Genomic DNA, 15,807 nt, shown 5'->3' with positions numbered 1-15,807 from the left:
TTTTTTTTTTTTGCGTGCAATGCATTTACCTCCCGTGTACCGTGGTCATCTTTTCCACGCCATCCGGCAAAACAACCACTAAAGAGAGATCTTTATCGACCAGCGTCTCCTTGTGGTCCATGGTGAAAGGAGCGTTTCCTGGATACCACTGCGAGAAATCAGAGGAATCCAAATTCTTCAGTCCCGGCGGGGATGGGGCTTTGCTTTTGGTCGACACCCTGTTGTTGAACAAAAGCGGGTTTAGTTTTCAGTCAGAAAATTAGGAAGCATTCTGGTAATTGCTTCAAGGCAGCCAGCAAAACAACATATTTTAGGAAAATAAATAAATCATTTCCCCTCCCAATCTTAGATAACAATCAGAATGGAATTGGTTTCCCCTGAGGCTGGGGCTCCATCACAAGACAGACCACTGAGGTTAACGTAGTAAAGTAGTCACAAGTCGTTACCCATTCAGCCCAAAGACATGTTTGCAAATGGCCACGTGCGACCGACAGTAGGAGGCATGACAGGTATAAAACTGAGACTGGCTCCATGTGCAATATATCATTATATTTGTATTAAAACTGCCACAGGTGGCCAAGATGCACAGCAGAAGGTGCACTGAAGCAAGAATTGTCAAAAACGGTGTAAATATAAACTTGTATCTCAAGGCACCACTGTCTTAATAAACCACACTAACGTCATGCAGTTTGAAAATTAGCACTGCGTTAAAACATAATATTTAAAAAAATAAAATAAAATAAAAGAGAGAGAGAGCAATGATGATGACTTGTCAAATCGGTAAAATTACAGAATGAACAATACTGTGCTCTTTTTAAGAAAGATAAAAAAAAATTTAAATAAATTAAAAAAACTCATTGTACTTTAATAAGGATTCAATTCAAACGTATTGCCAGCAAAAGTTAAAATACAATTTTGCATAAAGATTAAATGCAAATGTACTTAAACAGCACAACTAACCATCTCGAGTTAAGAAAAATAAAATAAAAATATTTATTGCCTATTAAAATATACAATATAATATGCTTACAGTATCCTCTCATGGCCTCTGCGGTAGGAAAGTGGACAAGCCGAGCATGTAGTCAGTCCAGCCACAGATGAAACAGGTTTTTTGCAGACCTTTTGCCCTGAATTATAGCCTGTTCAAGTCTCATGTGGGGGTACGAAGGAATCTGAGCAATGCAAGGTCACAGGCTGTACTGAGACTTGTCTAGCGAGGGATTATTAGCCTTGCTATGGGGGTCAACAGTCCTTAAACACTGTCATCTACATGAAGTCTCTCAATGCACTCAATCACCTAGGGATGTGTATATGCTAATGTGACAAACAATATCTTATTGGTTCGTTCCTGAGAGACTAAGGACTCGCAGGCTTTGTGTGCTCAGAAAAACAAATGGCTAGGATCAACCACCATCGATACGCACACAATTTCACAGAGGCTTAAGAAAGTCTGAGTATAGTTTTGTGGAAATAATCATTGCTTAAAGTGTAAATAACGCATCAAATATTGATGCTAGTTTTGTTCGCTCGTCTACTGCGTTCTGTATTGCGTGTTAGCATTAAGCTAGCTGATTCTCATATTGGGCAAAGTTATGGAATTGATTTAAATGCACGATGTGTATTTCTCTTTTTATTCATCTTTATGTTGACAGTTAACTCATTCACTCCCAACCATTTTCATTGAAGCAACCCCCTTCGCTCAAGGCTGTTTTACTGTATTTTGACTGATTTTGCAAGGCCCACAGAATATTGTGTTCTATTGCTGTAAAAAAACATGGAACCTACCAAAAGAAGGATTAGAGTGTATAAATAGCTACATTTCATCATTATTCACAAATCAGTTTAAAACCGTGGGAGAAAGAGCTTTTTGCGACATGGCCCTGGTCGAGCTCTTATACTCTCCTGCCACCTGCTGGCCGTTTTTGTAATTACTACCATTGCTTCAAGCATTCTCTTCAGTTCAGAGGCTGCATCAAAGCCTTCTGTATGCTCTATCATAAAAAAACAACAACATTAAAATGTAGTATATATAAGTATAAATACGTCTTGGGGTAATATTTAAAATAGAACCTATTTTTTAAATTTTTGGGAGCAAATGAGTCAACTAACTGGGCGTGGCAAAAAAGAAGAAGAAAGGACAAGCACATCTGCAACTTTATTTTCGCATTGGAAAACCTTAATCGGCCTTTGTCACTGAAATTAGGACAGTTTTTAAATCATACTTTAAAATGTATTCATTTATTACATTTATTGAACATTCTGCCTTTTTTAAGCTTATCAAATATGATTGAAAGGCCAATATTTACTTCCTGTTTCTAATATTTTTCTTATTAACCTATAGCAAGTAGTACTGTATCTAGGTTACACTCGCGCAACTGAGGAAATGATGTGATCATTTGGGTGATTTACAAGGGCGCCATCATAAAAACAAATTTTCAGACATAATGAAAGAAAGTCTTTCACGTTGCTTTAGGGCGACAGACACACTCCGATCTGGGTGAAGCATGTGCCTCTCACACAACTGCAGCAACAATACTAGCGAACTGTGAGCACACAAATATCAGCAGCAACGTTTAACAGGTGTGAAGTAGGAAAACTGGACCTTGTGCAAATGTGCACAGTGCTTAAGGGTTCTTCTTAAGTAAGCAGTGAGTTTAACAAGTCAACCAAATATGCTGGAGTACCATAGTCTCTAGGACTGCGTCCCATTAAAGGATTAAGTTTAATTATTTCACGTAGCAAACAGCAAAGTACGCCACAGCTTCTTCATTGTATTACTGACCAAACAAATGAAAACAGCCAATGCGGAATTTATTTTAATTACTGCTTCCTTTACCAATAAAAACTAAATATACAGCTTGCAGGCCAAAAAACAACAACACGAGAAGTACTGTAGCAAACATTTTAAATAGAGCTGCATCAGCATTTCTGTGCACTTCAATTTAACGAATGCATTTGAGCCATTTTCATGCATCACATCACCCGAGATGTCAACATACTCCTCGGGACTTAAGACATCTCAAGAGAGCACACTTCAGCCAGCACTGAAGGATGAATTGATTTTCTTTGGCTTTTTTTTTTTCTTCCTACACTGACGTATTCCAAAATAAGAACAGAAATAAACCGGGGGAGTTAAAGAAGAATTTGTCATCACTTGCTATTGAAATTAATCACCATTTACAAATTCCCTTAAGGGTGTATCCACAAATGAATATGGAGCTAATAATGTTGTGGCTCAACTTAGCTAATATGGTTGTTTCCAATTGCCAACACAAAACTGGAATGTTCCGAAAAGTCAGGAGCGGTTAGGGAGCATCACAAGATGCTGGTGAGGAATCACTAAATATGAAGACGAACGAGAGGAAATTGAAAAGAGAAGAGACAGTAGAACAACACACCAAATATTTCCGCCCTAAAAACATCTAGTCTAGTGCAAAGTCCTAATTTCAAGGCCCTGCTTGTTTATTTGACATTGGCTTTGGAATTATTTGTTGAGTGGTTAGCACGTTTGTCCCTCAGTTCGGAGGTTGGGGGTTTGAATCCAGGCTCTGGCCGTTCGCATGATCAACATGCTGGTGTAAGTTTTCTCCTGCTTCCTTCCACATCATGCATGTTGAGGTGTGAAAATTTGTGTGAATCTACCATGGCGTATCCAAAAAAAAAAAAAAAAGTGTATATATATATATATATATATATATATATATACACACATATATGTTAGAGAGGGGTAATATTCAGAGGGAAAAAAACCTCACAAATTTCAGAGAAAAAATATTGCGACATTATAAAGTGACAAATTCGCGAGAAAAAAAATACTCAGATTTGCAACATTATAGAGTGGCAAGTTTGCGAGATGGTGACACGACAGCGTAGTACGAGCACTTTTTTTCCTTGTAAATTTGTGTGTGTGTGGGGGGGGTTATCGCAAATTTGCCAATTTAATATCACAGATATGCGAGATTTTTCCCGCAAATTTGTGAGTTTTACCACAGGTTATTATCCCCCTCTAAAAAAACAAAAACAACTAAACAAAAACATATTTATACATGGCCCTAACCCGCCGTTGAAGAATGGCTGGCTGCTACCGTGTAAAAATCACAAACTTACTTTGCATTTTTGGGGGCTTCAAGTTGAAACAACTTTGAAATATAAATTCTAACATTTATGCCAACATTATTATTCAGACGGGGGTGAGAGTAATTTAATGCTCCTGTATGTTTTTAGTCATGTCATTGTAAGACATGTCACAGCTTGACTGGGCTGATGCCTCTTTGACAAGGACTTCCCATGCTCGCAAGCAAGTCTGTTCAATAGCATGTAGAACATGTACTTGACTACAGACCAGGAAGTAGGACGCCTCCTGTCATTGTGTCGCCCTGCTGCTTTCATCATTCAAGGATCTGCTTGCGCTCCGGTAGTGCAAACAACATGAAAACAAACATGCGGGTCGACCACACCAAAGAATACAAGAGTTGTATAAGAAAAACGCTGCAACAGAAAAATGATAGCGAATTATTGTAGATGAAAGTTTTGATTGCTTATAAATAACATCATATAGATGTGTATGGCTTATGTATGCATGGTCGCCTAAATTGGGTAAGAGGAGGTTTTACAGTCTTTATCCAAAGTCCTCACATTCCAAACATTTGGTTCCAGCTGGCATGATCCCGTCTAGTCAGTTAGTGATTTTATTTATAAATAACAACTAAAGATTAAGATTCTAAACCTGTCACCCCCCCCCCCATCAACCACACCTTTAGACAAAACAGGATAACAATCGAGTATACCAAAGCTGTTAAACACTGCACAGGCTCCAACACGCCAGTCTATACCACCCCCCCCCCCCCCCCATAGTTGGGAGTCAAAACAAAATTCAAACTCTTCTGCAACTTGAGGAAAAGTTGCGTGCAGTATTTTAGACATAACGTTCAAAAAATGTGGAGAGCAGGTGTGACCGACCGCCCCCCCCCCCCCCCCCGACTTTGCCAACATTTCATTCCACTCTCTTACCTCACCTCACGCTGCCTCAGCTCGGATAACCTCCATGATGTCGCTTATCTCCCGCGAGCTGTCAGATGGACCGAAGGCGATCGAGCGGAAGCCTCAGATGGCCCACCTTAATGCTACGCGCCTGAGCCGCACTATCACAAACGCGTCTCGTCCACCTAAATCCTGCTAGGCGGGCCTTGGGAAAAGCTGCAGCGCATGTATGTTGATAGCACTCCCCCGCGGTCATGACAAGAAAAGGTGTAAGCAGCTTTGTGCAGGCATGAACCTGTGGGCGGGGCCACGGGAGCAGCAGGAGCACTGTACATTCCAAGCACGTGGCTCTGGGTAAATACGATGTTCATTTGACCACTGCACTCTTTTCTAATCATTACTGACCTAATCAGGCCATCGATGATCACGTCAGTAGAGCAAAGGCGACTGAAGGTTTAAAAAGAAACTTCGCCTCACTCCAATTTAATTCAATCAGGGGTTGTTTAGAATTTTTCATTGAGAAACAAGAATTTTTGAAAAGCCACACCTAACTGCTAAACAGTGACTCACTCCTAAATCATGCCGAGGGCTTGTCTGTTGAGCGAAGACTGGCACAAAAAAAATAACCACATTAGGTGCAATTATGATCGGAAAATACACTCAAAACAAATACGTACAAGGTATGATTTAACTGAAAGCTGCAGCTCGCTAACTACTAGAGATGTACAATAACGCATTTTTTCAGGGTATTTACTCTCAAGCACCAACAGATACCACTAATACTTTCGCTAAATGCAATTTCAATTAACATAATGACATGTTATTGAGAACAAAGACCTCTTTCTTTCTTTCGGACTGGTCTGGTCTCACCAGTGGTTAAGTTACACAGTCAGTTAAAAACATAGTTCAATAAATCCATTTGAAATCGGACATTCCACTGAAGCAAAAGTGTGAAACTGTGACACAAAATATAGGTGCTGTCTATACTGTACAATAAAGTAAGCCAAAGGTGAGTATAACGCTGTATAGTACACACAGCTAAGCTTAAAACAATAATTAAATAAATAATGCACTGAATGATACTAACACGGAAGAGGATCCAGGCCAGTGAAGAGGGGGGAAAAAAGGGTTGGCAGGATTTTTATTCACTGAATTCTGACTTTAAAGTAGGAATTCTGACTTTAGTCACAGAATTCTGACTTTGTGATGTAGAGCTATGAATTGTGTGTGTGTGTGTGTGGGGGGGGGGGGGGGGGGCAGAAAGTCAGGATTCTGACTTTAAAGTCAGAATTTTGAGAATAAAGTCAGAATTTTTGAGAATAAAGTTACCCCCCCCACACACACACACACACACAATTCATAGCTCTACATCAAAGTCAGAATTCTGTGACTAAAGTCAGAATTCTGTGACTAAAGTCAGGATTCTCACTTAAAAGTCAAGATTCTCACTTAAAAGTCAGGATTCTCACTTAAAAGTCAGGATTCTCACTTAAAAGTCAGGATTCTCACTTAAAAGTCAGGATTCTCACTTAAAAGTCAGGATTCTCACTTTAAAGTCAGGATTCTGAGAATAAAGTCAGAATCCTGCCAACCTTTTCTTTTTCTCTTCACTGGCCCCAATGCTCTTCTGTACTAACATGCTCTTATTCGCAGTTGATGAACCAAATGCATGTAAATCTTTAAATATATACATGAAATACGTAACGCTGAAACTAGTCATACCACCCAAATTCTGGTAGCAGCATATTAAAAATGCAGAAATCTAAACCTTATAAACATGTACAGACAACATTACGTCTGAATGTGAATATGACGAGATGGAAAAGGATGCAATTCACACAGAAATAAGTCAGCCATGCATGTAACGGTATGTCATTTACTTCCTGATACTGGAATGGCCACAAGAGAACACTTTAAGTATCAGTAGCTGGTATTGGCAGACCTTCATGCAAAACGAATACATTGTAATAAAGGATGGTATCGGCCAAATAAAAGGCGCGGTACTCGCCCATCCCTACTAACCACAATACAAGATGTGTGTTTATTGCAAAGAGATTGCGAGATGAATCCCTATATGGCAAGAAAAAATGAAAAAGGCAAACGCATTACGACAGTAATTCTGGAACATTGAAAAAAAAAATAAGTACAGTGAATCCCTGCATAGACACTTTTTTTGTGTGTAAATTTGCCTATTTGATTTTTCTTTCTTTTTTAACCAATCTTCGGATACATGTTGCAAAAAAATGCCTTTTTTTTTTTTTTTGCAATTTCCTTTTTTATTGCTTGGGCACCATCTTGTGACATTGAGGTGCCAAGAAGGTATGCCAACGTAAATTGAGGAGCTTTAAAACAAAAAGTAGTGCTTTGACGCAATCAACTATAAACGCAACAATCGAGATTTGCGACATGGCTCGATCCCTTTCCCCTCACCAATAGTGGGGGCTCACCATTTCAAATAGTATGCGCAAATGATGCACGTTTTTTTCCACACTTGTCACAAATAATCGTAGACAAGGCCTGATGAGGCAGAGTGAGAACCTGATCTTGATCAAGCACGACTCGAGAATGGCCTCCTGACAGTTGACCGCGTGTGCTTGTGAGGAATCGGGGCCGGCGGTGACAACGCGTGAGGTTACAACAGTGTGGGGTTAAGATAATTCAATTTGGATTAAAGATGGATTAAGTTGTCCGTGAGCACAGCAAGAGGAGGACATCGGTATGCAAGCGCACACATACGGTCAGAACTGGGGGGGGGGGGGGGGGGTCTTTATTGCGACAGCAGGAAATAAAACTCAACTGGACAACCTGGGCAAAAGACTTGATGGGATTTGTTTGATCCCTGAAAAGCAGTCATTTGGAATTTTTTTTTTTTTTTAAACACTTGGAGGGTTAAGACTTGAGACTTCCTTGTGACTCGCATGTGCAAGGAACACTTAAGAAATTTAACCCATTTCCAAATTTGATTTGAGGGCCTTACTTCCATATTTCGACGAAATGGCATGAAATGAAAGGAGTGCAAGTGTTGAGAGGGGAGAGTGTGGGAGTGGGTCAAAGGGGCGGAGCTTAAGAGTCACTCACACACAGCGACTGGCAGGAGGGTGGTTGAAAGACACAACACAGCGGGACCATGAGCGCCAGCTGGTAATTTGGTGAGAGGTCACTCACAGTAAACACAAGCTTATAAAAAGAGGTCTGCAAAGGCCATTACTTCATAAATTGTGTAGGACGGAAGGAGATTAGTGAGGCGGGAATCAAGGGACCGAGGAACTCTGGAGGAACTTGCGACTTCCTGTGGCGATTGTTTATTCAATGCACTGTTTTTGCTCTCGCAGTCTTTTTGTTCCCAGATGAATGGATGAAATTGAAATTAATAACACAATATGAGCTATGATCACTAAGCAAGAGACATAGTTACACTCAAAGTCCACAACTTTAGCAAGACCTACAGGTGCATCTCAAATTCCGCCTGTAAAAAAAAAAAAAAAAAACATTGCTCATGGTTTTGTTTTGATTGACTTTTTCATAAAGTTATTAGGCCAGCGTGTAGTGCCTGTGAATATTCTCATTCATTCAGGTAATTCCATTTTCAGGACCAATGTTATTTTCGTTAACGAATGATTAAATATTCATGAACGAAAATGATTCAAAACCACTTAACTGAAATGTAACTCCATTTTACTTTCGGGGGTTTATTTTAAATCTATTAATTTCAGTATTACTGTACAGTACACCTGCACATAGAAGGACGGTTCTTTGAGAATTACAGTTACTATACTTTACTAAACAATATTTGGTGACCATTTTTTAAATCTTGCATTCGACAAATATGCCATCCAGAAAACTAAAAGTAATACTAAAGTTAATAAAAAAATAGCCTAAAATGATGCATTTTCGGAACAATAAAAATTATTTAAAAAAAATAAAATAATTAAAACCAACTGAATAAAAAGAAAAAGAAAAGTACAAACAAAAATAAATAAATGAACAAAAGAATTACTATAATGAAAAATTCACAGCTATTATTATAACCCCAACTGGTGAAGTCCTAACCAAGCCTTAGTTGATGAACAATAAGTCTGCTCATCGACTAATCGGTAGTTTAAATCAATAACTAGAATACTACTAATGCAACAACTAAAGGGTGGCCGTAAGGTGTTCAAATCTTTGAGAGTTCTTACTCACATTATTTATTTTACTAAGAAAACTGCATTGTCAACAAAAATGGCTGAACTGGAAATTGCATTTTCTGTTGTTTTTTTCCATGCGCCTTTTGCACATGAAACACGTTTGACCAACAAGTGCACAGAAAAGATTGTGATTACATTATCACTTTAGCTACTGGTGATTTGGACACAGCTTTGCTTTTTGAAAGTTGGATGATAGAAAAAGCACGTATCATGCTTTATATTATGCAATGACCTTTCATTAGGAATAATGCTATATTGCTTACAACACATCTCAGGGTGCCTTTTTTTCCCGACGCTTATCACAAGAGAAGCTTAGACTAAAAATCCTATTCTCACCTCGTTCTCAAATTCCCATACCAGGGGTTCACAAAGTGTTTGAACCTCAACCCAAGAGTCAAATCCACGTGGCAAAGAATGTTAAGTGGAATGATTTATATGCAATTCGACGTCAGAGTTGTGCACAGTAAAACTTGTCGGGGAACTCAAACCGAGCCCGTCGCCCATGAATGACACGTTTATCTGCGCGAGTATCTCATCTAAACACTGATAATGAAGGTCAAATAAATTCTGATAAATGTGTTGTGTGAAGTGCTGGAATGTTATTGCAGATAAGTGAGCATGTATATTAGCAGCGCACAAAGGGCTAATTCATGCTGCATTTTTCACAGGCCGAGAGTGGGAGGAATTGAACTCTCGCGTCCTGGAAGAGATTTGTTCCAGAAGAAGGACATGTGCCAGCGTTCAACATTGATCTGTGCAGCGGGTCGAAAGGATCATGGGCAAAGTTGGAGTATTTAATGAAAACACAATTGGGGAAAAAAAGAAATATTTTGATTTTGATCACAAGCGCACACAAAAAAAAAGCCGTCTTGATTGTGTGCGATTGTGTACGCCACACAAATAAGTATTCACGGTCAATGCGTTGGCTTTAGCGTGGTGACAAAGGCGAGCCATTATTCCCAGTCTGTTGGCTCACGGCCATGTTGTCTGTTTAAGTCCTGTGAGGCAGAATGCGCCCGTGAGATCAAACAACCTTCCCTTTCACTTGCTGTATTCCAAAAGCTGAATGTGCCTTTTAGGTACAATAGTTTTAACAGCTGCAAAAAAAAAATATTTTCAACTGCATATTTGCTTATAAAAAGGAGAACATTGCCATGGCAACTTTGGATCACCTACTTTACCGCTGTGTAATATTAGCGGACTGGCCTGGACAGCTCTCATGTGTGCTACCGCTAGCTAATGTTGCTGTCCAATGGTTTGTGCAATTTTGTCGAGTTAAAAACAAAAACAACAACAACAACAGAGAACCGTCATTTGTCAATAAATGGGAAGTCAACCCAAAATTTCTCTTTACAAAAATATGTCCTAGGGTCCCCACTAGTTTCAACATGACATTCTGATTAATATTGCCTTTGTGGAATATGAATTAATCAGCAAAATCCACCCATTTTTATCCATTTTAGCCATTTTGCCACTTGCTGTCAACTGAAAATGATGTCACAATTAAGCCTCATGTAACGACCAATCAGGATTTGAGACATGATCAAACTCAGAAAACAGGTGAGCCGTGGTTGCTTGTTACCTGAGCAACTTTGATGTCAATTTCAGCTGACAGCAAGTAAAAAAAAATTAAAAAAAATTATCCCCAAAATGCTAACAAATGAAAAAGGGGGGAAATTAACAAAATTGTATATGCTGGTAAACCTTGGATTATAAACAATTGCAGCACAAAACGTCCGAGGAGTGAATGCAACTGTGTTTGCTGCAATCTCTTATTTTGCAGGTCCAAATGATCGATCAGCAAATTATGACATTAAAACCAATCACTGATTTTGCATAAAATGCAAAATATCTGACGATCCAATCCAGTCGATAAAAATCTGCATAAAGTCTAAATCAGGGTTTTAGTAGGTGTTGGTCGGTGCTGGATTTCACTTTTCTTTCTTTACTTTGATCCTTCCTCTGGTCTCCTGACAACTTAAGTATTCGGTTTAGGTGAACGATATGGGATTTTTAATAGGTTTTAGGTGAATTAATGAGCACACACTCACACGCACATACAAAAAAGAAAAAGGGGGGGGGGAAGAGAAAGCAATGATGATGACATGTTGAATCGGTAAGATTACCGAATGAACAATACTGAGCTCTCTCTAAAGAAAGAAAAAAGAAGTCCAGAGTCCTGCCGGTTTTAGATGCTTCCGCCTACCAACACACCTGATACTAAAGATCAAGATCGTTATCACGCATGCTGATGAGCTGATTATATGAATCAGGTATGCTAGTGGGTGGAAACATCCAAAACTTGCAGGAATCCGGACCTCGAGGACCGGAAATGGTGAACCCCGGTCTCAATGTTTCTTAGCATTTCATTTCTATGACCAACATCTCTGACCAAACGTTGTCTTAACACCGACATTTTTGGACATTCTGTGAAGTGTTTTTGAGCACCTTGAAAAGAGCTATACAAAAAAAAATATATATATTATTATTACTACATTCCACTGTACATGTACACTAAAGTGAATTTGAAATGCGAATGGTTAAAAACACTGCCATTGCTTATATACTGTAGTTGAAGTAACATTGGCCAGCACTACTAATTTTGAAGGTCATGGGCAGATTGGATTGACAAGGCTGAAATCTGATTGGACAAAATAAAATGCAAACATCCTCATTCACTTATTAGAAGCAATGCAGTGAGAACCGTGACGAAATGAAGAAAATGGACGGTTGGCGATAAATGTAGCATGAAAACAGGTTCAAGTGCAGACAAGACGCAGCTGGTTGAACACGAGGGCAGGTAGGGAACTGATTAGCGGCACATGACAAGACCAGGTGAAACTAATCATAGAAAACGAGGAGAGCAAAACAGACACAAGGAAAACCTCATTACCGACTGCGGTAAATAAATAAGGTCTAACAGAAAATAGCGCTGCAAATTCAATGATAAGCTTTATAAATTAACATTAGTAAGGATAATGTTTGCGATAGAATCCTCCTGAACAGTCGTCCCTGTCCATCTCTCAAAACAAGCTCGAATCTTGTCTCTTACCTCGATATGTGCCCACAAGCTTTGCCCATCTCTCTTTGGCATAAAGCGCATCATGTGGGCAGCTGTGCGCTCGGACCGCCCGCGTCTCAAAACGGCTGTGGGGATTCGAAATACCTTAACGCATTCCACATTCTGCCCTGAGGAGAACCAGCGCTAGTATGTGAGATCATTCTTTAGTATAAGGTTCGTCCAATTAGCTCGTGCCAAGATGTCAACAAAGAGATTTTTGGACGGAGTAGTTACAGTGTGCGGTCGTAGCATCACACTTAATAAATAGCACAAGCGCCAAATGAGGCTTTTAGAGGGATGATGGTTATCACTTGCACAGAAAGACATCTTGAAATAACGATACATTTTCATTTTATAGCATGTTTCTTGGCTGCACTGCTTCCATTCCAGTATGCGAATGTTACATTTTTTTGACCAATCTGATTTCATCCTCTATGTGTTGTCATGTCAATCCAATCTGCCCGGTGCCTTCAGAATGAGTAAACTCTTCCTTCTTAGGCCAGCCAGCTGGCTCTTGATGACATCAGCATTTTTCTGTCCTCTGACTGGTTGGTCAGAAGAGATGTATTATATTATACCATCCACCGATATTAAGACACACAAATTATTATTATTTTTTAAATCACAACACATCGATGAACCATCACTGTGTGTCAGAAAGAGAAGATCTTTGCACATTAACTGAAATTTTACATACTAACTCATTCACTGCCATTGACGGCTGTAGACGTCAAAAATTCATTTGAACTATTTCTATTAGTTTCACTTTTTTTGTGTGTGACAACCTAGAATTGTTTTATTGTACATTTATAACAGATATAAAATTTGTGATTAATCGTGAGTTAACTATTGAAGTCATGCGATTAATTACAATTAAAAATTTTAATTGTCTTTTTTTTTATTAGGGGCATCAGGCGATTCATTTTTTAATTGTAAATAATCACATGACATCACTAGTTAACTCAAGATTAATCACACATTTTATATCTGTTCCAAATGTACAATAAAAAAATTCTAGGTTTTCATACTCTTGTTAACAAAAGTGGAAAAAAAATATGAAACTAATAGAAACAGTTCAAACAAATTTTTGACGTCTATGGCCGTCAATGGCAGTGAATGAGTTAAATACTAGTGGTAGCAGTACTCAAGTGCAGGTATCGGTCTGGAAAAAAAAAGGGGGCATTTTGACGAATGTCGGTATCTGCCTTTTTAAAACTTCTACATTTTGAAAATTCAGAAAAAAAGATAGCCAAGATTGGCATTTGTATTTAAAAAAAAAAATGTATGCCAATATAATTTTTAGTCAAGCTTTGACTGTTTGCATAATTACAATCTGTATGTCCCCACTGAAGGCCCAAGCATCAAACGCAAGTCCCGCCACTGCCCCCCTTACATAACATGTACAAGTGCGAACGTGCTAGCGATTAATACGCCCTGGAGTTAAGCCAACCTGGTGGCTCTGGCCGGGTTCACTATTTGGACAATAAATGAAGTAGAACTTTGGAGGATGCATGCAGTCTTAACTTGACGGCCATCCACAAAATATTGGCTTCAAGTTCGGCGACCACAGAACATGTGCCATCCCGTTTATAGAAAAGGGTGGCTAACTTCTCTAAATAAACCACAGATTTTGCTTCTCTGCCATTCCTCGCTGATCCGAACTGACTGTGCGAAATCAAACTGAGAAGTGATTTTAGTCAACTTTCATCATTTTTTTTCTATATGATGTCACAAGACCTGGCAAATTAAGAGAGACTGTTAAGAACGCCTCAATAGGATTGTTTCCTCTGGGTGTGTTTTCCTATTTTAAAAGATGGATCGCTGACAGGGCATCAAACGGAACCTCAGCATATTCATGGTGCATTTTTTTTTCTTTTTGTGCCTTTCAATGACAGCCACTTGACTACAAAATTTGCCCAAAATATAATGGCAGTTATCCTGGAACAAATTATGCACTTATCCAATATTTCCTATGGAATTTTTTTTTTTAATCCAAAGAAAATTGATGTGAACTAATATCCCAGAATGGATTGTGTTTCTTCGAGGATCCACTGTGGAAGATCTTGTATTCATAGGAATGGAAAGTTTGCATCAGTCAAAGCCTCCTAACTCTTTCTCTCACCTTCAATTTAAACACACACAAAAAAAATCTGCTATATCTCAGAGTTGCCAAAAGAGCAAGTAACGAGCTCTGGAAAGTCACTCCTTTTTTTTTTTTTTTTTTTTTTATGATTTCAACCGCTGGAATACAGGCGGCTGACATCATCTCCCTGAACCAGAACTAATGGGAAATTCCATCATGTCCACTGCTAAAACTATCACATGTGACAATTTGGGATTTTGTTTAAGGATACACAAGCAAGCACAAGATTTATAGAAGCCAGGAGGTGGCGGTGGGGGGGATCATCCGGTTTATCGCGGCGACAAGAGGAGGCAAGAGTGTCGTGCCTGCTAAATATTTCCCATGACCTCAACATATGGTCAAGGCAAATTCTCACTAAAACTGGGAGAGCAGGAAATGGGGGGTGGTGGCGCTAGGGAAGGGGTTGTTCAAAGATTGTTGAAAACATCTACAACAACTGTGATTTCGCCGAGATGCGCTGTGTGGAAGGAATGTTAGTCGTGTCAGTGACCTTTTACTGACAAAGGTTGCATTGTGAAGGCGCGCGCGCGGCTGAGGATGGCTCAGTGGGGGTTTGCAGGGACACACCTATGCACTTCTCATTTAATCATAAATAAAAACGGGCGGTGACAGGAATGACAAATCTGTGCTGATGCTTACCTCTTAGCAGAGCTGCGTAGATGAGGCTGTGATAAACGATCATCCATGACTGAACTCATCGGCTTGACTACATTTACCGACCTGGGGGGTGGGACAGAACAAGTCATGCTTTATTTTCAGCGTTGATGTTGCAATGAGGTTTTTTTTTTTTTCACAATAGACAAATAATGAGGGATATATAGTAGGGAAGAGATATATAGAGATGGAGATGGAGAGAGAAAGTGAAAGTTGGAAAGAGCTAGATACTGTATGTTCAATAAAACCATAGATAGATAGATAGGCTTACCATAAATGCATACGTTTTCCGTGGCGTTTGCCCACATCCATGTGTCGTCACAAGGATGCGAGTTTGCTGTCACCGCCACCAACATCAATTTGGGGAGGGAAAAGGGGAGCCTCATTCGTCCTACTTCAGCGTTTTTCGCTTCTTAAAACAAGCCATCCCTCTTTTGTTGCTCACCGTGTGAAGTCTGACATTCGGAAATTCAACCGGTACTGTTGTACTCGACTCGGGCAACTTCTTTTCTTTTCTTTTTTTTATTACTGCAACTTACATGATCCAGACGAGGCTGCCTGCCTGCCTGCCACACCGCAATGTTAGGCAGTAAAACAAGGAGTAGGGCGTCCCTCCGTGCGGTTTGCGTCCATCCTGACGGGGCGTTTCAATCCAATCGTGAGTGTTGCGAGGAACACACAAAAAAGTGGAAGCGCCTCTCAACCTTGGAAATGTTCACGCGAAAGACCGAAACGTGACGTTAAAGAAGAAGATAAACAAACACACGAACACAAGTCTTCTT

The 15,807-nt window shown here is 39.5% G+C and overlaps 1 protein-coding gene and 1 long non-coding RNA gene across 5 annotated transcripts in view; one reads left to right on the top strand and one right to left on the bottom strand.

The window, feature by feature from the left end:
- Positions 1–10,433, top strand: part of LOC147164853 (uncharacterized) — a 22,953-nt gene extending 12,520 nt beyond the window's left edge. The window contains exon 3 of the long non-coding RNA XR_015096677.1: positions 9,836–10,433. This is a non-coding gene — a long non-coding RNA (uncharacterized LOC147164853). The remainder of the gene's footprint in view (positions 1–9,835) is intronic.
- cobll1b (cordon-bleu WH2 repeat protein-like 1b) overlaps positions 1–15,807 on the bottom strand; it is a 25,497-nt gene extending 9,690 nt beyond the window's left edge. Inside the window, exons 1-4 of one of the 4 annotated variants that reach the window (XM_086091082.1) lie at positions 15,565–15,807; positions 15,297–15,480; positions 15,011–15,091; positions 30–218 (exon numbers count right to left, since the gene is read on the bottom strand). In XM_086091082.1, coding sequence (XP_085947208.1) covers positions 30–218; positions 15,011–15,091; positions 15,297–15,337 — 311 coding nt within the window. In that variant the 5' untranslated portion in view covers positions 15,338–15,480; positions 15,565–15,807. Of the gene's footprint in view, positions 1–29; positions 219–5,010; positions 5,245–15,010; positions 15,092–15,296 lie in introns of those variants that run through there. The other 3 variants (XM_086091081.1, XM_086091083.1, XM_086091084.1) reach the window with 3 other exon arrangements.

The sequence above is a fragment of the Leptonotus elevatus genome, chromosome 12, assembly GCF_054856555.1.
Source record: "Leptonotus elevatus isolate MCC_2025b chromosome 12, RoL_Lele_1.0, whole genome shotgun sequence".
NCBI classification, from domain to species: Eukaryota; Metazoa; Chordata; class Actinopteri; order Syngnathiformes; family Syngnathidae; genus Leptonotus; species Leptonotus elevatus.
Note: the sequence above shows the minus strand (reverse complement) of the source record. Positions and strands in the feature narration are given on the sequence as shown.